Below are 15714 nucleotides of genomic sequence, written 5' to 3'. Positions count from 1 at the left end.
CACGAGTTCAGGTTCTGTCCATGCAAAACATTCCTGTCACATTTTTCTTTCTGTGGCACCTACGGTTTGGTGTTTGAAGGGCTTTGCAAGAAGTGTGGTGAAAGAAAAGAGGTATATTTTTGAAGCAAGATGCTGATTTTTGGTTGCTTGTATTTTTTGTTTCAGAGGATAGTTGGAGGAGATATTTGTAGTGGTAAGCACGTAACTGAGTGGGACAATAGATCCTCAATTCTGCAATTATGTAGCATTGATTTAAATGACACAATTCAAGTGTTTGTTTTAGTGATGTTCATGGGCACATTTGTGTTATTTTCTTCTACCCCTTTTGGGGGTTGTTTGTTACCAACCAGTCTGTTGAGTTTCATGATAACTGTTGCTGTACAAGCATCCTCTGCTGCTCCTTTGGTAACGTCTTTATGTTTGCTGATTCCAGTTTTGCCAGCCAGCTGTGCTGTGGTTCTTTTCAGGACTGTTTCCTGCTTCATTGCTAAACGTGTTATTGTATTAGTAATCTAAAGGATTTGTGGTAGCATTAAGTGCGTGAAGGCACCGTAGTAGATTTTTATTTGGCAAAGGGCAAAAATAGGTTGATGGTCGTGTTCTATGACTTCAGAAATAATAAATGTATTTTTCTACAGGGGGAAATTATGATAGCCTACAGACCAGATCTAACAGAAGGAAGAAAGCTATAGCTGCTCACAAATGCTTCTCATCAGAATGAAATTCCTACAGCTACTGTTTAGGAAATCTGAGAAACTGGAAGTGCTTTTTCAGCCACGTTTGTACCAAAAGCAGTTCCCATATGTGTGTCTGGCTACCTCTGCTTGTCTTTATAGCAAGAAGAAAAAAGTGAACAGTTATGAACAAGTCGACCAAGAAAAATACAAAAGTTTGGTATGCTCTGTTACATCTTACAAAGCCAGCTCTCAAACACCAGAGACAATATTTGAAGAAGACAATTCATTATATGGACAACCACTTAAACATACACCTTCAAATAAAGCTGAAACAAAAACTCCTAAGAATTGGGTTCCTCTAATAAATCCCGAAAAGAGAATTCCACTTGTGAACAGCGATTCAAACCACCCCGTGAAAATTGCTTTACAAAAAAACAAAATACCTAGTGTTACTCGTGTTCTTCAACAGACTATCCCTCCGCAGCAGGCCTTCTATCTAGAAAGATGGAAGCAAAAAATGATACTGGAACTTGGGAAAGATGGTTTTGCAGAGTATACTAAAAGTAAGTCTTATCGCAGTGTGGTGACAAAGCAGAAGCAGCAGTCTAGGCAGTTGTCTGGGATACACTAGCATAGCTGCAGTTTCTCATTCTGGAAGTCGAGTGTTTTGAAAGTCCATTAAGTTGTTTCAACTTCAGAGGTCAGAGTGTGTTGTGAGGGCACATGTCAATGTAAGCTCTAATCTTTGTTTGAGGACCATGATGCAGAAGTAGGTGGGAAAATAGAATTAGCCTGTTGACTCCTTTGCTCTATCCTGTCTGCCTCTCTGCTGTTTCTCTGTCTGCTACTTTCTCTTTACAAACATTTTCCACCTGGATTTATTAAGCCTTCTTACAGGTACAAAGGTGTTTTGTAGCTGGGTGAAAATAAGCATTTTGAAATTAGATCATCTTGCTTGTTCAAAAGGCTGCACATCTTGCTGAATGTGCTGAAGTTCATCGGGGACTGTTTAGTACATATATAGTATATGCAGCCTCTTCTATGAAGTCCTGCAGTTTTAGAGGTTTTCACTTCATAAGGTCACATACAACAATGACCTCCCCCAAGCTGTAGGGCTGAAGGCAGGAGACGTGGAGGATAATGCCTCTTGCAGAAAAACTGGTAAATACCCTAGTGCTCCTTACTTGAGCAGTTTTTCTTTGGAAAACTGAATATCTGAATATCCTTCTTTATGCTCTTAAGTTACTAAGCACCTGAGTGAATAAGCTTACAAAGGAGAAACAGACACAACAAACCTGATAAAGCCATTTAAAATTATCCTCTGAAACGTTTCTGAGGTAAGCTCTTACTCTTCAGAACTATGCCCATCCACTTCAGATTTGTTCAATTCAAATTAGCCTTTATGACACAAAGCAAATGTAGAAAGAAACCTAGAATAATATTTTAAAATTTCCAGAAATTCTCATTGGGAATACACAGTAAAATGATGTCATTGAAAGAACAGTAAAGTTATTATTTTCTTTCTGCTGAATTAGTGAGACCAATCCAAAGTGAAGTAAGCATTAATATGGGCAATTGTTGATGGTTATTTTGCTGTCTTATTGCATTCCCTGTCCTACATCCTTAAGCTTTCAGTACAAAAGGGTGGCTGGTTTAAGAGTTACACTGTGCAATATCCAGTGTGCATGTTCATCACGTATTACGTGTAGTGTCTAAAATGTTGCATCTTTCCTAGATCTTTTCCTCCAAGGAGAACTTTTTCATGCAGCTTTGGAATCTATATTTCTGCCTGAAGAGATGGCATCTAAGGAGCAAGGAGAAGACTCTGCTGTTTCTGGCTACTTATCAAGTGTGCAACATGTCCTAAAAGATATCAGTGAAGTTAAAGCTCTGGAAAGCGCAGTTCAGCATGAAACTCTTCAGTATCAGGGCCTGGTAGACTGCGTGGCTAACTATCGGTGAGGTACTGGTTCTCTAAGAAGCCAAAGAATGTCCAGCTGCTGTGTGGTGTTATGTCATATGGGAGGCTGTGCCCTGTGGTGGAGCAGGTGTATTGGTGAGCTATGGAGGGGAAGGTGGAAGGACCTTCAGGAAGGGTGAAATGGAGAGAGTCAGAGGTGAACGTACTGACAGAAGTGTTATTGTTCCTTGTGGAGGATTTGCTTTTGAGCAGGGTGTGAACAGTGCAGTTACCAAGAATTGCAGTGGGTATTAGGTAATCTTTTTTCAAGATCTGAACTGCCAACAACGGGAAGACTTCCTTAGATTGGAAATGATGAGCAGCATGACTGGGTGGAAGCAGGCTAAGAGTGATGTGCCTTTTTTCGCTGTGCTATGCCTTGTTTCCTGCTGTGACTGAATTTAAGCTGAAATGTCCTCTCTCGTTGTCTTATGCAGTGGACAGTTGTGTGTGATTGATTGGAAGACATCAGAGAAACCAAAGCCGTTTCTGCAGAATACTTTTGACAACCCGCTGCAGGTTGCAGCATATATTGGAGCTATAAATCATGATGCCAATTATGACTTCCAGGTCAGTAAGTCTGCTGCCAGCCAAGACAAGCAGTAGTGCCCATGTTACTTTCATTTCATAAGTTCATAAGTTCATAAGTTCATAAGGTTGGAAAGGACCTATAAGATCATCTAGTCCAACCATCCTCCTATCACTATCTCTACCCAACTACTAAATTAAGTCCTTAAGCACCTCATCTAAACGCTTCTTGAACAGCGCTAGGGATGGTGCCTCAACCACCTCCCTAGGCAGGCCATTCCAGTGCCTGACCACTCTTTCAGAAAAGAAATGCTTCCTGAGGTCTAATCTAAATCTTCCCTGGCGCAACTTGTGGCCATTCCCTCTCGTCCTGTCTCCCCTTACCTATTTCTCCCCTTACTGCCTTTAGCATGGAACTGTTGGTAGGACTTGTTCTGTGATACTAAGGTTTAAGCTGGTATTTTGCAGTGATGTTCTGTTTCTAAAACTGCTGATTGAAGTTGCATATTAATGTTCAATCTCTAACAGCCTCTTGCTTTTAACTGTAGGTTAGTTGTGGACTCATTGTGGTTGCCTATAAGGACGGCTGCCCTGCACATCCACATTTCATGGATCCAGATCTGTGCTCACAGTACTGGAATAAGTGGCTTTTGCGTCTCGAAGAATACATGGACAGAAAGTAACTCTAAGTTATGCAAGAGGCAAGTGATCTGAGCAGAGCCAAAGCACAAATCTTTGGTTTCAATCTTTTTTTAGTAATTCTTTTCATTGTAACTTCGGCTAACTTCTATTATTTTTTCCCATTAAAAAGAAAAGAAAAATCAGAATGGGAAATGCATATTTGCCTGATTTGTAGAAGGCTTCATTGGACCTGGCAGGACAAAGCAGACCTACACCATCCCTGTATTTCTCCCTCCCAGTCTGTACAGTTTGAAGTTGATAAGAAAGTTTCTACAATCAGTCAACTGAATCAAGTAAAAACAGTTCAATCATCCTCCTTTTGTTTTTGAGAAAAAGCCGATTCAAAACTGAGACTGAAAATGAATAGTAAATGAACATTGTTGACTGGGTTTCACTCAAGTTAGTTCTTGCCCGTTGCAGAGATATCTATTAACAGACCTGTTACTATTTGTGTTTTTTTCTTACAGCAACAACTGGAAAACTTGCACTATGAACTACAACCAAAGCTCACATAAGTACTTATTTAGAATACAACAGAAAAGTTGATTGTTTAACAGAAGTGGCTTAGGAACAGAGGAGCAGAATTCTAACTGACACACAGAAATTTCTAGCAAGTGTTTTAAAAGATAGGAAGTTTTACTACTTCCAGTAGCTCCTTCTGCAGGTTCCAAAATGGGCTGTGTAGCCCCAGTAAAAGGAATGTGAAAATGTAAATGGGCTGTGTGCCTTTGGTTGTGGGCTTATAATTGACTCTGTATAGGCCAAGTCTGCAACTGTTTTGGACCCTCTTGGCTTTGCTGTGGGTCTGAGCAGACAAGGAGCCTACTGACGTGGAACTACTTCTAGGGTCAGGTTATAGCATTTGCCAGTGCAAGTGATTTTCTTTACAAAAGTCATGGACTTCCGTGACTTTGAAGCTGAGCATTCTGAAGAGCAGTTGTTTTTTGAGATTGCTTTTGATTGGTTGTTTAAAATAATGTGGGAAATAAAAGCTGTAAAACAGAGGAGTTAATTTGAAGCTTGTTTCATAAAATCATGTTTACAGACATGCAGAATAAGTCACAATGTCAGGAAATAACATGTTGCATGTTGCATGTCTGGAAAACGTTTTTCCTCATTCACTTTATTTTCTCTAGTTGGTATGTGTGAGTTTTCATAATATCACTGCAGATTACATGTAGAAATACGACTGTCTTGTAGGCTTCAAGAAAATCAGCCTAAAAAAGTAGAAGTAATAGGCAAGCTTGCTGCAGAAGAAATGTAAGCCTCTGTAGTGTTTGATACTCAACTTTTCTAGAGTACTGAACTGTGAAAACTTACTCAATAGAACTTTGCTAGTTGTACCAGTACGTGCTTATTCAAATGATGGTGTGGTGATGGTGTGATTACTCTGAGCTTAATTAGATTTCTAAGACTAACATGGAGACTGAGAAACTAGGTTCAGAGATGACTAATTGTAACGAAGCTGTGTGAATACTCAGTTCTACCTGTTTGGCAAGTACATCTCCACATCACAGAACTTTAGCAAGTGGGTAGGTCAGTGTCATTGAAGGTGGTCAATTAGACAGCTCTGTGGATCCTAAGGAGATGGGCATAAGCAAGAGAGATGATGCTTCGGGCTGAAGTAGGCAGTGATAAAATGTTCAAAACTCCCCAAGTTGATTAAGATTGGATAAATAAAGTTGAGCAACATTGGGATGGGGTTGCCTTTTTCATCAGTGCATCATACAGCCATTAGATGTCTCTGAGCTGTGTAAGTTTTCATCCTCATCCTGCTTCCTACTGAGTGAGGACTAGTCAAGTCTGGGCAGCATAGGCACCTGTTGGCTTCCTCTGTGTAACAAACAAATGAACAAAAACCTATCTGAGGAAGGCTGCCAACTATAATATCGGTGCCAGTTTGTAAACCTATTTTTAAGTCTTGGATTAATTTGTAACATCAGAGAGCCAGGAGAAGGTAGACATTCTTCAAAGACAGTATCAAGGGATATTACTCGTGTCTAGCACGTCTGAAAGCCTGGCTGCCTCAGGCATCCCTATATGAGCTCTCAAACTATTCCAGAGAGGTACAAGCTGTTGCATTTTGTCCCATAACAAGCTATTGCCAGTACCATGCAAACTCATACCCACTTTGTCACCAGTTTAAAATAGCTTGTCAGACTTAAATTGACGTGCCCAAGGCACCTGCTACAGGGAGTATCTGTCCTCTGCAGAAAAACCTGTCAGACAGTTCAGGGCAGTTATTGCAGCTACAGTGTCGAGTTTGTTGGAACTTTGCTCTCCATCCAGAGCAGTTTCATTTCTGTACTGTTACAAGCTACTTTATTCTTTTGCTGTGAATGCTTTCTTTGACTAGAATTGCGTAGATGGCGCACCTTGACGTGTCTAGTTCTTTGGCAGAGGTAATGGAAGGAAGTCAAAAGCATTGTGTCCTCCAGGAGGAAGAACACCTACCACCACCTCGCACACACAGCCACCTCACGTTCCCCATCCAGTTCAAGCCGGTGGGAATGCTTTCAGCTGCTGCACCACTGCTCCAAGGGCTGCTGTTTAGCAGAGCTGCGTGTACGGATCCTTTATGGTTAGGTGAATTCTACTTACTTGCTCTGGTGGCCTCTGCTGATGCTCCTTCCTGAACCCAAGTCATGTCTGGGACTGTTCTGTGAGGGTTAAGGGAAGTGACATCTGCATAATTATACTGCTCAGTTATAATGGCACCATCTCAGAAGAGCTGAGATTAGCACATGAGCCTTAGCTGTATTTGCAGAGTGCCTTCTAGTTACCTCAGATGCTTTTTCTTCCATAGGTTTACTGTTTATTAAAGTATTATGTGAACTTTCCTGTTATGTAGCAGTAAAGTTTGTTCTTTATATTATAGCATCACTTTATCATCATTTTCAAGGTCTCAAGTACCTAGTTTGTGCTGAATAAAATACTAATACTGCTAAGAATGCTTTAAAACCACTGAAAGCTCTTCCCTACAAGAACCCAAGGAGATGTCTGTACGAGACTGAGGTATCTTGAGGTTTCATTTTATTTTTTATTATTTGGATTCCTACAGAGGCACTCAGAACCTTACAATTTAAGTAGTAATGATTCTGAAGGTCCTGACCAGGACTGTTTCAGGTGAGTTTCAGTTCATTGCTCATGCAGAGCTTTGTTTCAATGTGTACAGTATGAGATACATTCTTCCAAAAGTAGACTCTTTTGAAATTAAGCCCAAAATGAATATGGGAAAAATGACCAATGAAAACCATTAATTATTAAGCATTGAAATGAACGTAGAACATGTTCAGCAGCTGTGGCCATTAAGATATGAGACAGATGAATCAACACGTGCTTGGACCGGTGTAACTTGGACTGTTGCTGAGGAAGTAACCACCTCGCCCTGTGTTTCCTAAGTGAGACCTGAGTGCCCAGTAAGGGCTGCAGCAGCTTGTGTAGGGATTCATAGTGTTGGGCAGTTTCAGCAATGATAGTTCTGGATGCCCTCTACACTATTGCTTTTTTTAATCCCTGCCTTTGCACATGAGTGGGAATATAAGGGGAGTCCTAAAAGCAAAGACTTGGTACTGGTCCCTCATCATCACCGTCACCTTCTTTTGTAGCATCAGTCTCACTAGGAGCCAGCCAGTGTGACAGTGGTTGCACACTAGGGGCCAGAGTTTTGCATACAGTTTTGCACTGATCTCATGAGGCAAACAGCTTAAGTCTAACTGCTTTGCACAGCTTTGTTGTATTCATAAACAGGCACCTGATTTTGAAAAGTGTAAAAAAAAAATCCACGTGCACACGCACCATAAAATACACACAAAGTTGCACTTCATCATTACAGAAAATACATATCTTCCAATCATTACAATGGTTTCTTTGGGTTTCTGGCTTGATAGTGATGTACGTTAAAAGGATGTGGGGACAATCCCCAAGTGAGCATGAGGAGTCAGTCCAGAGAAATCAGAGTCAAGGTTTACATCTAAATAGGATGAAATGATTTCACAGCTTGAAGTCCCTAGGATGCAAGTCTCTGCCCTGGAATGCCATTTGCTGGGAGCGAAAGGTTAGGAGGGAAGGTCTGCACTGTTCTGAAGTTTCAGCTCATCTCGGTTGATGGTTCTGCAATCATTCATTCACAGAGTTAAGCTTATTTGCACATTTAAACTTAAGTACCAATGCAGTGTACTGTTGGTAAGCCAACTTTAATTCATTCTGCACATAAGAACAATGTACCTGGAGCCGCTCTCACGTGGCCCTGCTCACCCAAACCCCTCAGAAGTGATTCTGGCAGGAGGTAACTGTTACTGTCCTTAAGGATCGCAGAGGAGAGCTGGGCTTCAGATGGCAGCCAGGTCACCTGAATACTGCAGCACACAGGTGGCGGCCTCTTCCAGCCTTTCCATTTTTTGCCCAGATGAAGTCGTGGTTGTATGATACGCGGGAGTTATTTCTTTCAAGTTGAGGTTCTACCCACGTCAGGAGAGTCCCGTTAACAAAAGCGTCCCTTTTCTTTCAGGGATTTATTTCGAAATCGCTAATGAAAAAATAATAATAATAATAATATAAATGTAATCCCACGTGTAAACTTCATTCCTGTAGACCCCTGTCGCGTGCCGCGTTACTCGTCTTTGTCATCACCTTTGGAGTTCCTCTGCAGGACAGGGCTCAGTTTGTTTTGCAAGACTGCCGCAAGTTTCTTGGAGGTTTTTTTCAGGAAAGCACTGCTGGGGTGAACGGCGCTGACGTGCAGGTACAGGTCCTCCTGCGTGGGGCCGGTGTAGCCGCAGTCCTCGCACACGTACAGTTTGTCTCGCCTCTGTTTGTAGGCGTACTGCTGCTGCACTCCGTGGATCTTCTTGAGGTGGGACTCCAGGGAGCAGCGCTGGGTGAAGGCTTTGTTGCAAACCTCGCACTTGTAAGGGCGAATTCCTACAACACCGAGGGAGAGCCATTGTTGTTCCAGTTTATTACAGCTAAGAAATAGGCAAAAAGCGAGGCTGTCTTTCTAGATAGCAAGCAAACACTGAGCACTACGTAGCTGCTAGCCCGGGAAACTGTAAATAAAACACTTTCAAGCCCAAATCTTCCTGAGTATTTCAATATGTTTAGGAACGTATAAATGTTTTGAGGAGACCCATCAAAGCTTTGGTCCTAAAGAAGAAACAGTTATCTACTCTTGCAACCCTTACACCTTTAAAGACCTGACTTAAAAGTTTAGTCCTGTGATTAGGTAGAAGTGTTGGCTTTAGCTAACTGATGGTTTTGGTGCTTGTATTGAGTGAAATGTTGTCTTGGTAAATGGATTCTCTTAGTGACCCTTCAGTGGATGGCTGCCAAACGTGGACATACAGAGATTGCAGCACTTCGAATGAGCAGGAGTGTTTTAATAAGAAGGAGTTTTAATTATTGTGATTACAGGCTCAGGTTCTACAGAACAGTGTGCTGAGATGAGAAAATATGTCTGTCTCTGGAGGAGGAAGAACACCACTGGCTTGTGGTCTGAATGCCTGAATACTTGCGTTATAAAAAGCAGCGAAGAGTATCCACTTTATCACCAATCAGCACTGATTTAACAACAATAGCTCCTCAGTGCTCACAGAATAAACACCTGAGGGTTTATCAGCACTGCAAGAACTCAAACATGGTTGTGATTTTGCTTACTGCAGAGTAGCTCAGCACTGAGGCCAGCCTTCAAGCTGATTCACTGTGCTACCCCAAGCCTGCTGTGATGAAAATAGGTATAGGTGAGCAGTAGCCAGGCAAGGAAGGGTGAAGAGCAAAGCTGCTGTGTACAGATGGTTTTAAATCAGCCATTGCATTGTGTTAAGCTTGCCTCTTACTCGCTGGGATCTTTTTACCAGAAATCCAGACTAATTAGGAGCTCCAATCAGAAGCATCGTGATTGCATCTTGGCAAGTGTTGGACAAGGAGTTTATCCCAGAAAACTCGAGCTACCAAACCTAAAGTGTAAACTTCCTAACACCTACTGCTGTGAGACTGTGCCAGTGACTTCACTTGTATTAAACTGCAGTTGGAGAGAAACTCCAGGTCTTCAGAATTCACACACCAAAAACACATCCGTTACGAAGCACACTTTTGGCCTCTCCGTTACTTCTGAACCATTTCATGATTTCTTTTTACCGTGCGTATGAGTTACTTTCTAACGTGCAACAGCACACACTGTGCACCTAGATTAGCACGCTTGGCTTTCCCACTGTGACATCACCACGCTGTTGCAACATCTGGCTGCATTTCCACTGAAATGCCAAAATTGAGGAAAGCAAACTCTAGAGGAAAACACACAGCCTGTGCTCAGCCTGGCTCTATGCTACAGGACAAGTGGTATCACTGGATTTCTTCTGTTAAATTCAGAGACAACTGAACCTTAAGTCACCTGATCTGGACCGTTTCACTCCGTTCAGTACAGATCCTTCCTCCTCCTCCACAATTTAACAAAATCAGTTCATTCCTGACCATTGAGTTCAACCGTCCCAGCCACAGCATAGATGTTTATGGCTTCTGCTCAGAGACCTTGCCCTAAGCAATGTGAATTTCTGAGTCCCAAAGAAATCACCACCTTTTCCTGAAGCATCAGCTCTCCCCCTCAGGCACAGCCCAGTGGTCACAGCTGGAAGATTTCCTGTCCTCTTGGCAAACAACCCTAACTAGCCCAGAACATTGGCTCTGGCCATCGCTCTCTCTTCAAACTGGTCAGCATTGTATTTGTGAGCTCTGATTTACCAACAGACTGGCGCTGCTAGCCGTGCACCTGCTTCATTCTGCTTAACCCTATGTGCCAAAGAAAAGGGCATTGCAGAGCAGTCCTGGAGGCTGCAGCAAATGTGGAAAGGTGGAACGTGCCCGGGAGATGCACAGGCTGCGTCTCCTGGGTGCCCCACGTTTGAACCAGCCCTGAAACTCCCGGTGCCTTAAGCTCGCCGGGCTCAGCAGACAAGGGACGCACCTCCTGGTCTCCCAGAAGAACCCATAGGCGCAGCATGCACCACGGTGCCTCCTCCAGAAGCCAAAATTGATGCAACGCGATAGAAACTTCCGCTCATTTCCTCTAGAGGGCAAAACGCCTTCACCCAGCGCCCGCGCACCGCGGGATACCGGCGTCCTCCTCCCACCCGTCCCACCGCCGCTCACCGGTGTGGGTCCGGACGTGGCGCTTCAGATCAAAGGTGTCGTTGAAGCCCTTCCCGCAGAAGGTGCACAGGTGCCTCTTCACCTGGCTGTGGCACTTGACGTGCCGGTTCAGCATGCGCTGCAGGCGGAAGCCCTTGCCGCACAGCTCGCAGGAGTGCACCGCGCCGTCCGTACAGGTGCCCGTGGTGAACTGGGGAACGGGAGACACCGGGTGAGTGCGTTACGGGCACAGCAAAGACCAACCGGAACCAAAAGTGAAAGGGAGGGCTGGCTCGCTGAGGCACTGAGGGACATGGGTTAGTGGGCACGGCTAAAATGTGCCAGCTCCACGACCCAACCTGACGGAGGGAGACACGGGTGATTCAGCTCTGGGGAAGAGCGCTCCTCACACGGAAGGTTTCCATGCAAATGCTCGGCCATTATTTTAATGATTGTCAGTGCAGCTGCAGCGGCACCGCACGCACACGCTGTCTGCGCTCACAGCTCCCGGCAAGTTTCTGTGGCATCCACAGAAAACCAGCGCGGCAGAAACGGAGCTGACCACAAAGGTCCTCTCGTGGACGGCTCTGTATCTTTTCTATTGGTGTGGGTTGAGTTGTAAGAAGTGGGCTGAAGGCAAAGCGAGAGGAACAGAGTGGGGTTTCTGTGAAATAGCATCTGGGGTTTCTATGAATCAAGAGGGGCAGCAGGGGGGGAAAGTGTCTGCTGGGAACAGGTGGGGCTCCCCCCCACCGTGGCTGCACGGAAGAGGAGGAAAAATGTAACGCGACGGCTGAATCACCACAGCCCCACCACGGACTGTGGGAATATGTACAGCTCCGTCCCCAGAGCAGCGGTCAGGGCTTAACGAGGTGAGAACCAGCCACTGGGTAATGCATCTCTGCCCCAGCACAGGGGTGGCCAGGGTGCTCCTGGATGGACAGCATCCTGCGCTCAGCCCAGCTATCCCACTGCATCCCACTGCATCCTGCATCCCGCCATACTGAGCATCCCACTCAGTGATGCATCCCGCATCCCACCATTCTGTGTATCCCACCGCACCCTGCATTCCCCCCTCCTCTTCCTCGTGCCCTACATCCCACCGCCCCTCTTGGGACGGGAAGCACAGCCTCGCCTCGCTGGCTTTGCCCGCGGGACCGAGCCTATCGCCGCTCCTGCCGTGCAGCCGCAAAGCTAACGGGGAGATAAGCGCTTCCTCCCCCCGGCCCGCAGGTCCGCTCCGAGGCGGGACCTATCTCTGGATGAGCCGAGAGGGCAGGCGGACAGCGGGACGGCTCACGCAGCCTCCCCGTGCCCACACGCGGAGTGGGGCTCTGCGGGAGGTGCCGTGCTACGGAGCGGGGCCCACCCGCGCGGAACCGGAGCCGGGAGTGGCGCGGCGGGGCAGGGCTCGGGAAGGCAAAGTGCGCGGGGCCGTTACCTTGATTTTCGACCTGACGGCGGGCCGCCTGACGGCCAGGTCCAGCAGCATCCCCCCGGGCGCGCCCAGCTCCGCGGGGGCCGCCTGCGGCGTGGGGGGGTCTCCGAGCTCGGGGTCTCGCGTCCCGCTGCTGCCGTTGCTCTCCAGGCTGCAGCTGTCCTCGTAGCCCGGGGCGCAGCCGAGGCCGCCTGCAGCGGGCGGGGATGGGGAGACAAATGGAGCGGGGCCGGGGGCGGCCGGCGGTGCCGAAGCCGCGGGCGGGCCCCCGGGTTGAGGGGGTAGGGGGGGTGGGGTGGGGTGGGGTGGGGGAGGTTCTCTCCGCGATCGGAAACTCAAACAACGAACGGTCCCAAAGTTCAAACGGGCGCAGCTCCGCCGCCTTCCCGTTATACCCCGGGCAAGGGCAGGCGGCGGGGAGGAGGAGGAGGAGGGAAGGAGGGGGGGGGGCCCGGGAAGACACCTCCGAGCCCTTCCCTCTCCCCGCCGCCCATCTCCCCCGCCGCCCTCCCCACCCTCACTGTCCCGGCGGCGAAACGGTGCCCCCCTCCGCTATTCGGGGTTCCCCGGCCCCGAGGGGCTCGGAGCGGCCGATCCCTACCTACCTGGGATGTAGGTGTCTGCGCGCTCCTCGTCGGGCAGCCCAGCCCAGCTGCGCACGGCGGGCTGCGGGCTCCGCCGCTTCACCAGGAAGGCTCTGGGCATGGCGAGGGCAGGGGGCGCGGAGCGGAGCGGTGCGGCGCACACGGAGCGCAGCCGGGGCCGGGCCGGCCGCAGCCCGGCGGGGCGCAACGCTGCCGTGCGCGGGGCGCGGGACCGCACGCACCGGGGCAGAGCCGCCCGAGGAGCGGGGAGGGGAAGGGGAGGGGTGGCTGGAAAGGGTGGGGGGGGTGGAGGGTGAGGGGGGTGGGGGGGAAAGTTTCATAAGGTGGAATAGAAAAATGCACCAGGAAACTTGGGAAGGAGCATGCGTGCTGCAAACATAACGGTGTCAACAAGTCTGCTTACCTGTCCGACCGGTTGGAGCAGCTGAGCTTTGTTCCAGCCCTTCCTAAGGCATGAATGTTTGCAAAAGAATTTAACGTCTGAAAATTAAGAAGAAGGGGAAAAAAAAGAAAAAAAGAAAACAAAACAAAACAAAACAAAAAAGACCCACGAGGAGTCGGGGTGGGGGGACCGCTCGCCGATGCGCTCCCGTAGCCCGGAGCGGCGGGCACCCCGACCCCGTGTGCGGGGCTGTGCGGGGTAGCGGTGCCCTCGGGGCGGCAGCGGGCAGGAGAGCGGCTCTCGGCGTTATTCTGCTTCACCACCGGCCGCTCTTCTGCGAGCGAGAAAGAAGCAACAACAAAAGATGGAAAAGCTTTATTCTGTTTTATTGATTTATTTAAAGTGAAAAACCTGTCAAGACCTCGGAATTTTCACTTCTCGCTCCCTCCCCCTCCCCCCCTTTTTTTTTTTTAATTGCCTCTTGTCCTCTCTCCTCTTCCCAAAGTGGAAATGAAACAAAGAGGACGGAGTGGGGGGAAGGAAGCAAGAGAAAAAGAAGAAAACCTCCAAACCAGCACTGAAGAGCCTCCAAGAGCAGTGACGCCCTGTGTGTGGTGCGTCCTTGAGCACCAAACAGCACTCTGGGTGCTCCCTGCCCCACACCTGGCACTGCAAGGCCCTTCCTCCCTGCACATCCCCACGGTGCTACCTTGTGCCAAGGGGCCTCCAGGCATAGCTCTCCCCCAAGGTTGCCATGTTCCTACCAAGGCAAAATGCCACAGGGAAATGGCAGGGAGGTTCACTGCTGATTCCACCAGGGTAAGGATTTGGTGTTGAGAGCCTCTGCTCCCAGGTAACAGCGGTAGGACAAGAGGTGATGGCCTTCAGTCGCACCAGGGGAGGTTCAGGTTGGATGTTAGGAAACATTTCTTCTCTGAAAGAGTGATTGGGCAGTGGCACAGGCTGCACAGGGAGGTGGTGGAGTCACCGTCCCTGGAGATGCTCAAGAAATGTGGAGGCGTCGCACTGAAGCACGTGGTTAGCGTTACTGATGAGCTGACAGTTCAGACACGATGATCTTAGTTGTCTTTTCCAACCTGAATGTTTCTGTGATTCTGTGGTTGTAGGGGGGAGGCAGGAGAGCATCACCACCTGTCCTCACTGCCCCCATTGCTGGGAGCACAGGAGTGCCCAGAGGGAAAAGCTGAGAAGCCCTCTCCAAGGAGCTGCCTTTGAGGGACAGTGCCTGGCTTTGCTGTCCTCAGTGCCACAGTCATCCCTGGCCACCCCGGGTAGCTCAGCACACAGGGACTGCAGGACCTGTGGTGCCAGGGGAGGTGGATCCCAGCGTGCCCCGGGGCAACCCAGCAATACCACAAGGAATGCTTTTCCTTTCTTTCTCTTGAAGGCTAAGTGATTTCTCTGTTATGTCTGAGATTTTGCTCCAGGTCAGGATAAAACTACACAGGTTTTAATTGATTTTTGCAAGGCTTTCAACTTGGGGTTTCTTTTATTTTAACCACTCCTTGTCTTTTAAGCCAAAAGAGGCAGCAAATGTCATTAATCACAGCACTCCTGCACCAAGAGCTCGATGGGACTGCTTCATCACGCTCTTGGCTTTTACAAACCTGGCTTTGAGGTCCCCCCTCAGCGAGGTGCACCCAGAAGAGTCCCCCGGGGCTGTGCCTCCCCCAGAAAGCAACCCATGGATGTGGCACCAGGTGGCCACTGTCCTTCCCCATCGGCTGTGGGAGAAACACCATGCACAGCCCATGCACATGTAACTGCTCAGCAAATAGTGACACAAACGAGACTGCGTGGTACCAACCTTTCTGTGGGACCTTGCTTCATTTTCAGCCCTAGCTGGGTGTGGAAGAAAATCCGGTATGTTAAATTAACATTTTGGGTGTAAATCAAATTGAATGTACAAAATGCCCCGTAGGGTCAGAACACAACGAGACCCACCCTTACATATTTGACTACTAAAATGGGCTTCATTTGACTCAAATCATTTGAGAGTGAGAAGGGAGCGTTGGGATCAAACAATGCACACCAGCCACACGACGCTGTCGCAATCACCCCCCTCCCACATACAGCCCTGTGTGAGGAGGGGTCCACGTCCCCAGTGGAGGGCTGCCTTCGCTGCCAGCCTTGTGCTGGTCCACACAGTGCCAAAAGGAGCTGGGGAAGGCCGGATCAAGATTTTGAGCCAAATGTGCTGGACCGAGGATGTGTGGATGCAGCATGTCACCCAAAGCACAGAGGGTCCTCTGTTTGGGTCCAGGAAACGTGAGCAGCATCACCAGCCATGATGTCCCCAG

General features: G+C 47.9%; 2 protein-coding genes across 2 annotated transcripts; one reads left to right on the top strand and one right to left on the bottom strand.

Moving 5' to 3' along the window:
• The first annotated feature begins 500 nt into the window (after positions 1 to 500).
• MGME1 (mitochondrial genome maintenance exonuclease 1) lies at positions 501 to 3980 on the top strand. The gene is made up of 4 exons (XM_065755324.1): positions 501 to 1240; positions 2413 to 2635; positions 3075 to 3207; positions 3714 to 3980. The coding sequence occupies exons 1-4, from the start codon at positions 703 to 705 to the stop codon at positions 3846 to 3848; spliced, it is 1029 nt and encodes a 342-aa protein (XP_065611396.1). The 5' UTR covers positions 501 to 702; the 3' UTR covers positions 3849 to 3980.
• A 4288-nt stretch (positions 3981 to 8268) lies between these two features.
• Positions 8269 to 13331, bottom strand: OVOL2 (ovo like zinc finger 2). The gene is given in 5 exon segments (XM_065732492.1): positions 8269 to 8769; positions 10990 to 11179; positions 12410 to 12597; positions 13012 to 13303; positions 13305 to 13331. Coding segments are annotated over 5 exon segments (1008 nt in total). The 3' UTR covers positions 8269 to 8458.
• Between the last annotated feature and the right edge of the window lie 2383 nt (positions 13332 to 15714).

The sequence above is a fragment of the Cyrtonyx montezumae genome, unplaced genomic scaffold (genome assembly GCF_038088225.1).
Source record: "Cyrtonyx montezumae isolate F1298 unplaced genomic scaffold, pur_monq_1.0 scaffold_0, whole genome shotgun sequence".
Lineage (NCBI taxonomy): Eukaryota > Metazoa > Chordata > Aves > Galliformes > Odontophoridae > Cyrtonyx > Cyrtonyx montezumae.
This window is presented reverse-complemented; position numbering and strand designations above follow the sequence as displayed.

Excerpts from the sequence above, each read along its gene's own strand:
- MGME1 (XM_065755324.1), top strand. The coding sequence starts at position 703 with ATGCTTCTCATCAGAATGAAATTCCTACAGCTACTGTTTAGGAAATCT. Across the intron at positions 1,241-2,412 it reads TTTTGCAGAGTATACTAAAA|ATCTTTTCCTCCAAGGAGAA; the intron begins GTAAGTCTTATC and ends CATCTTTCCTAG. Across the intron at positions 2,636-3,074 it reads GACTGCGTGGCTAACTATCG|TGGACAGTTGTGTGTGATTG; the intron begins GTGAGGTACTGG and ends TGTCTTATGCAG.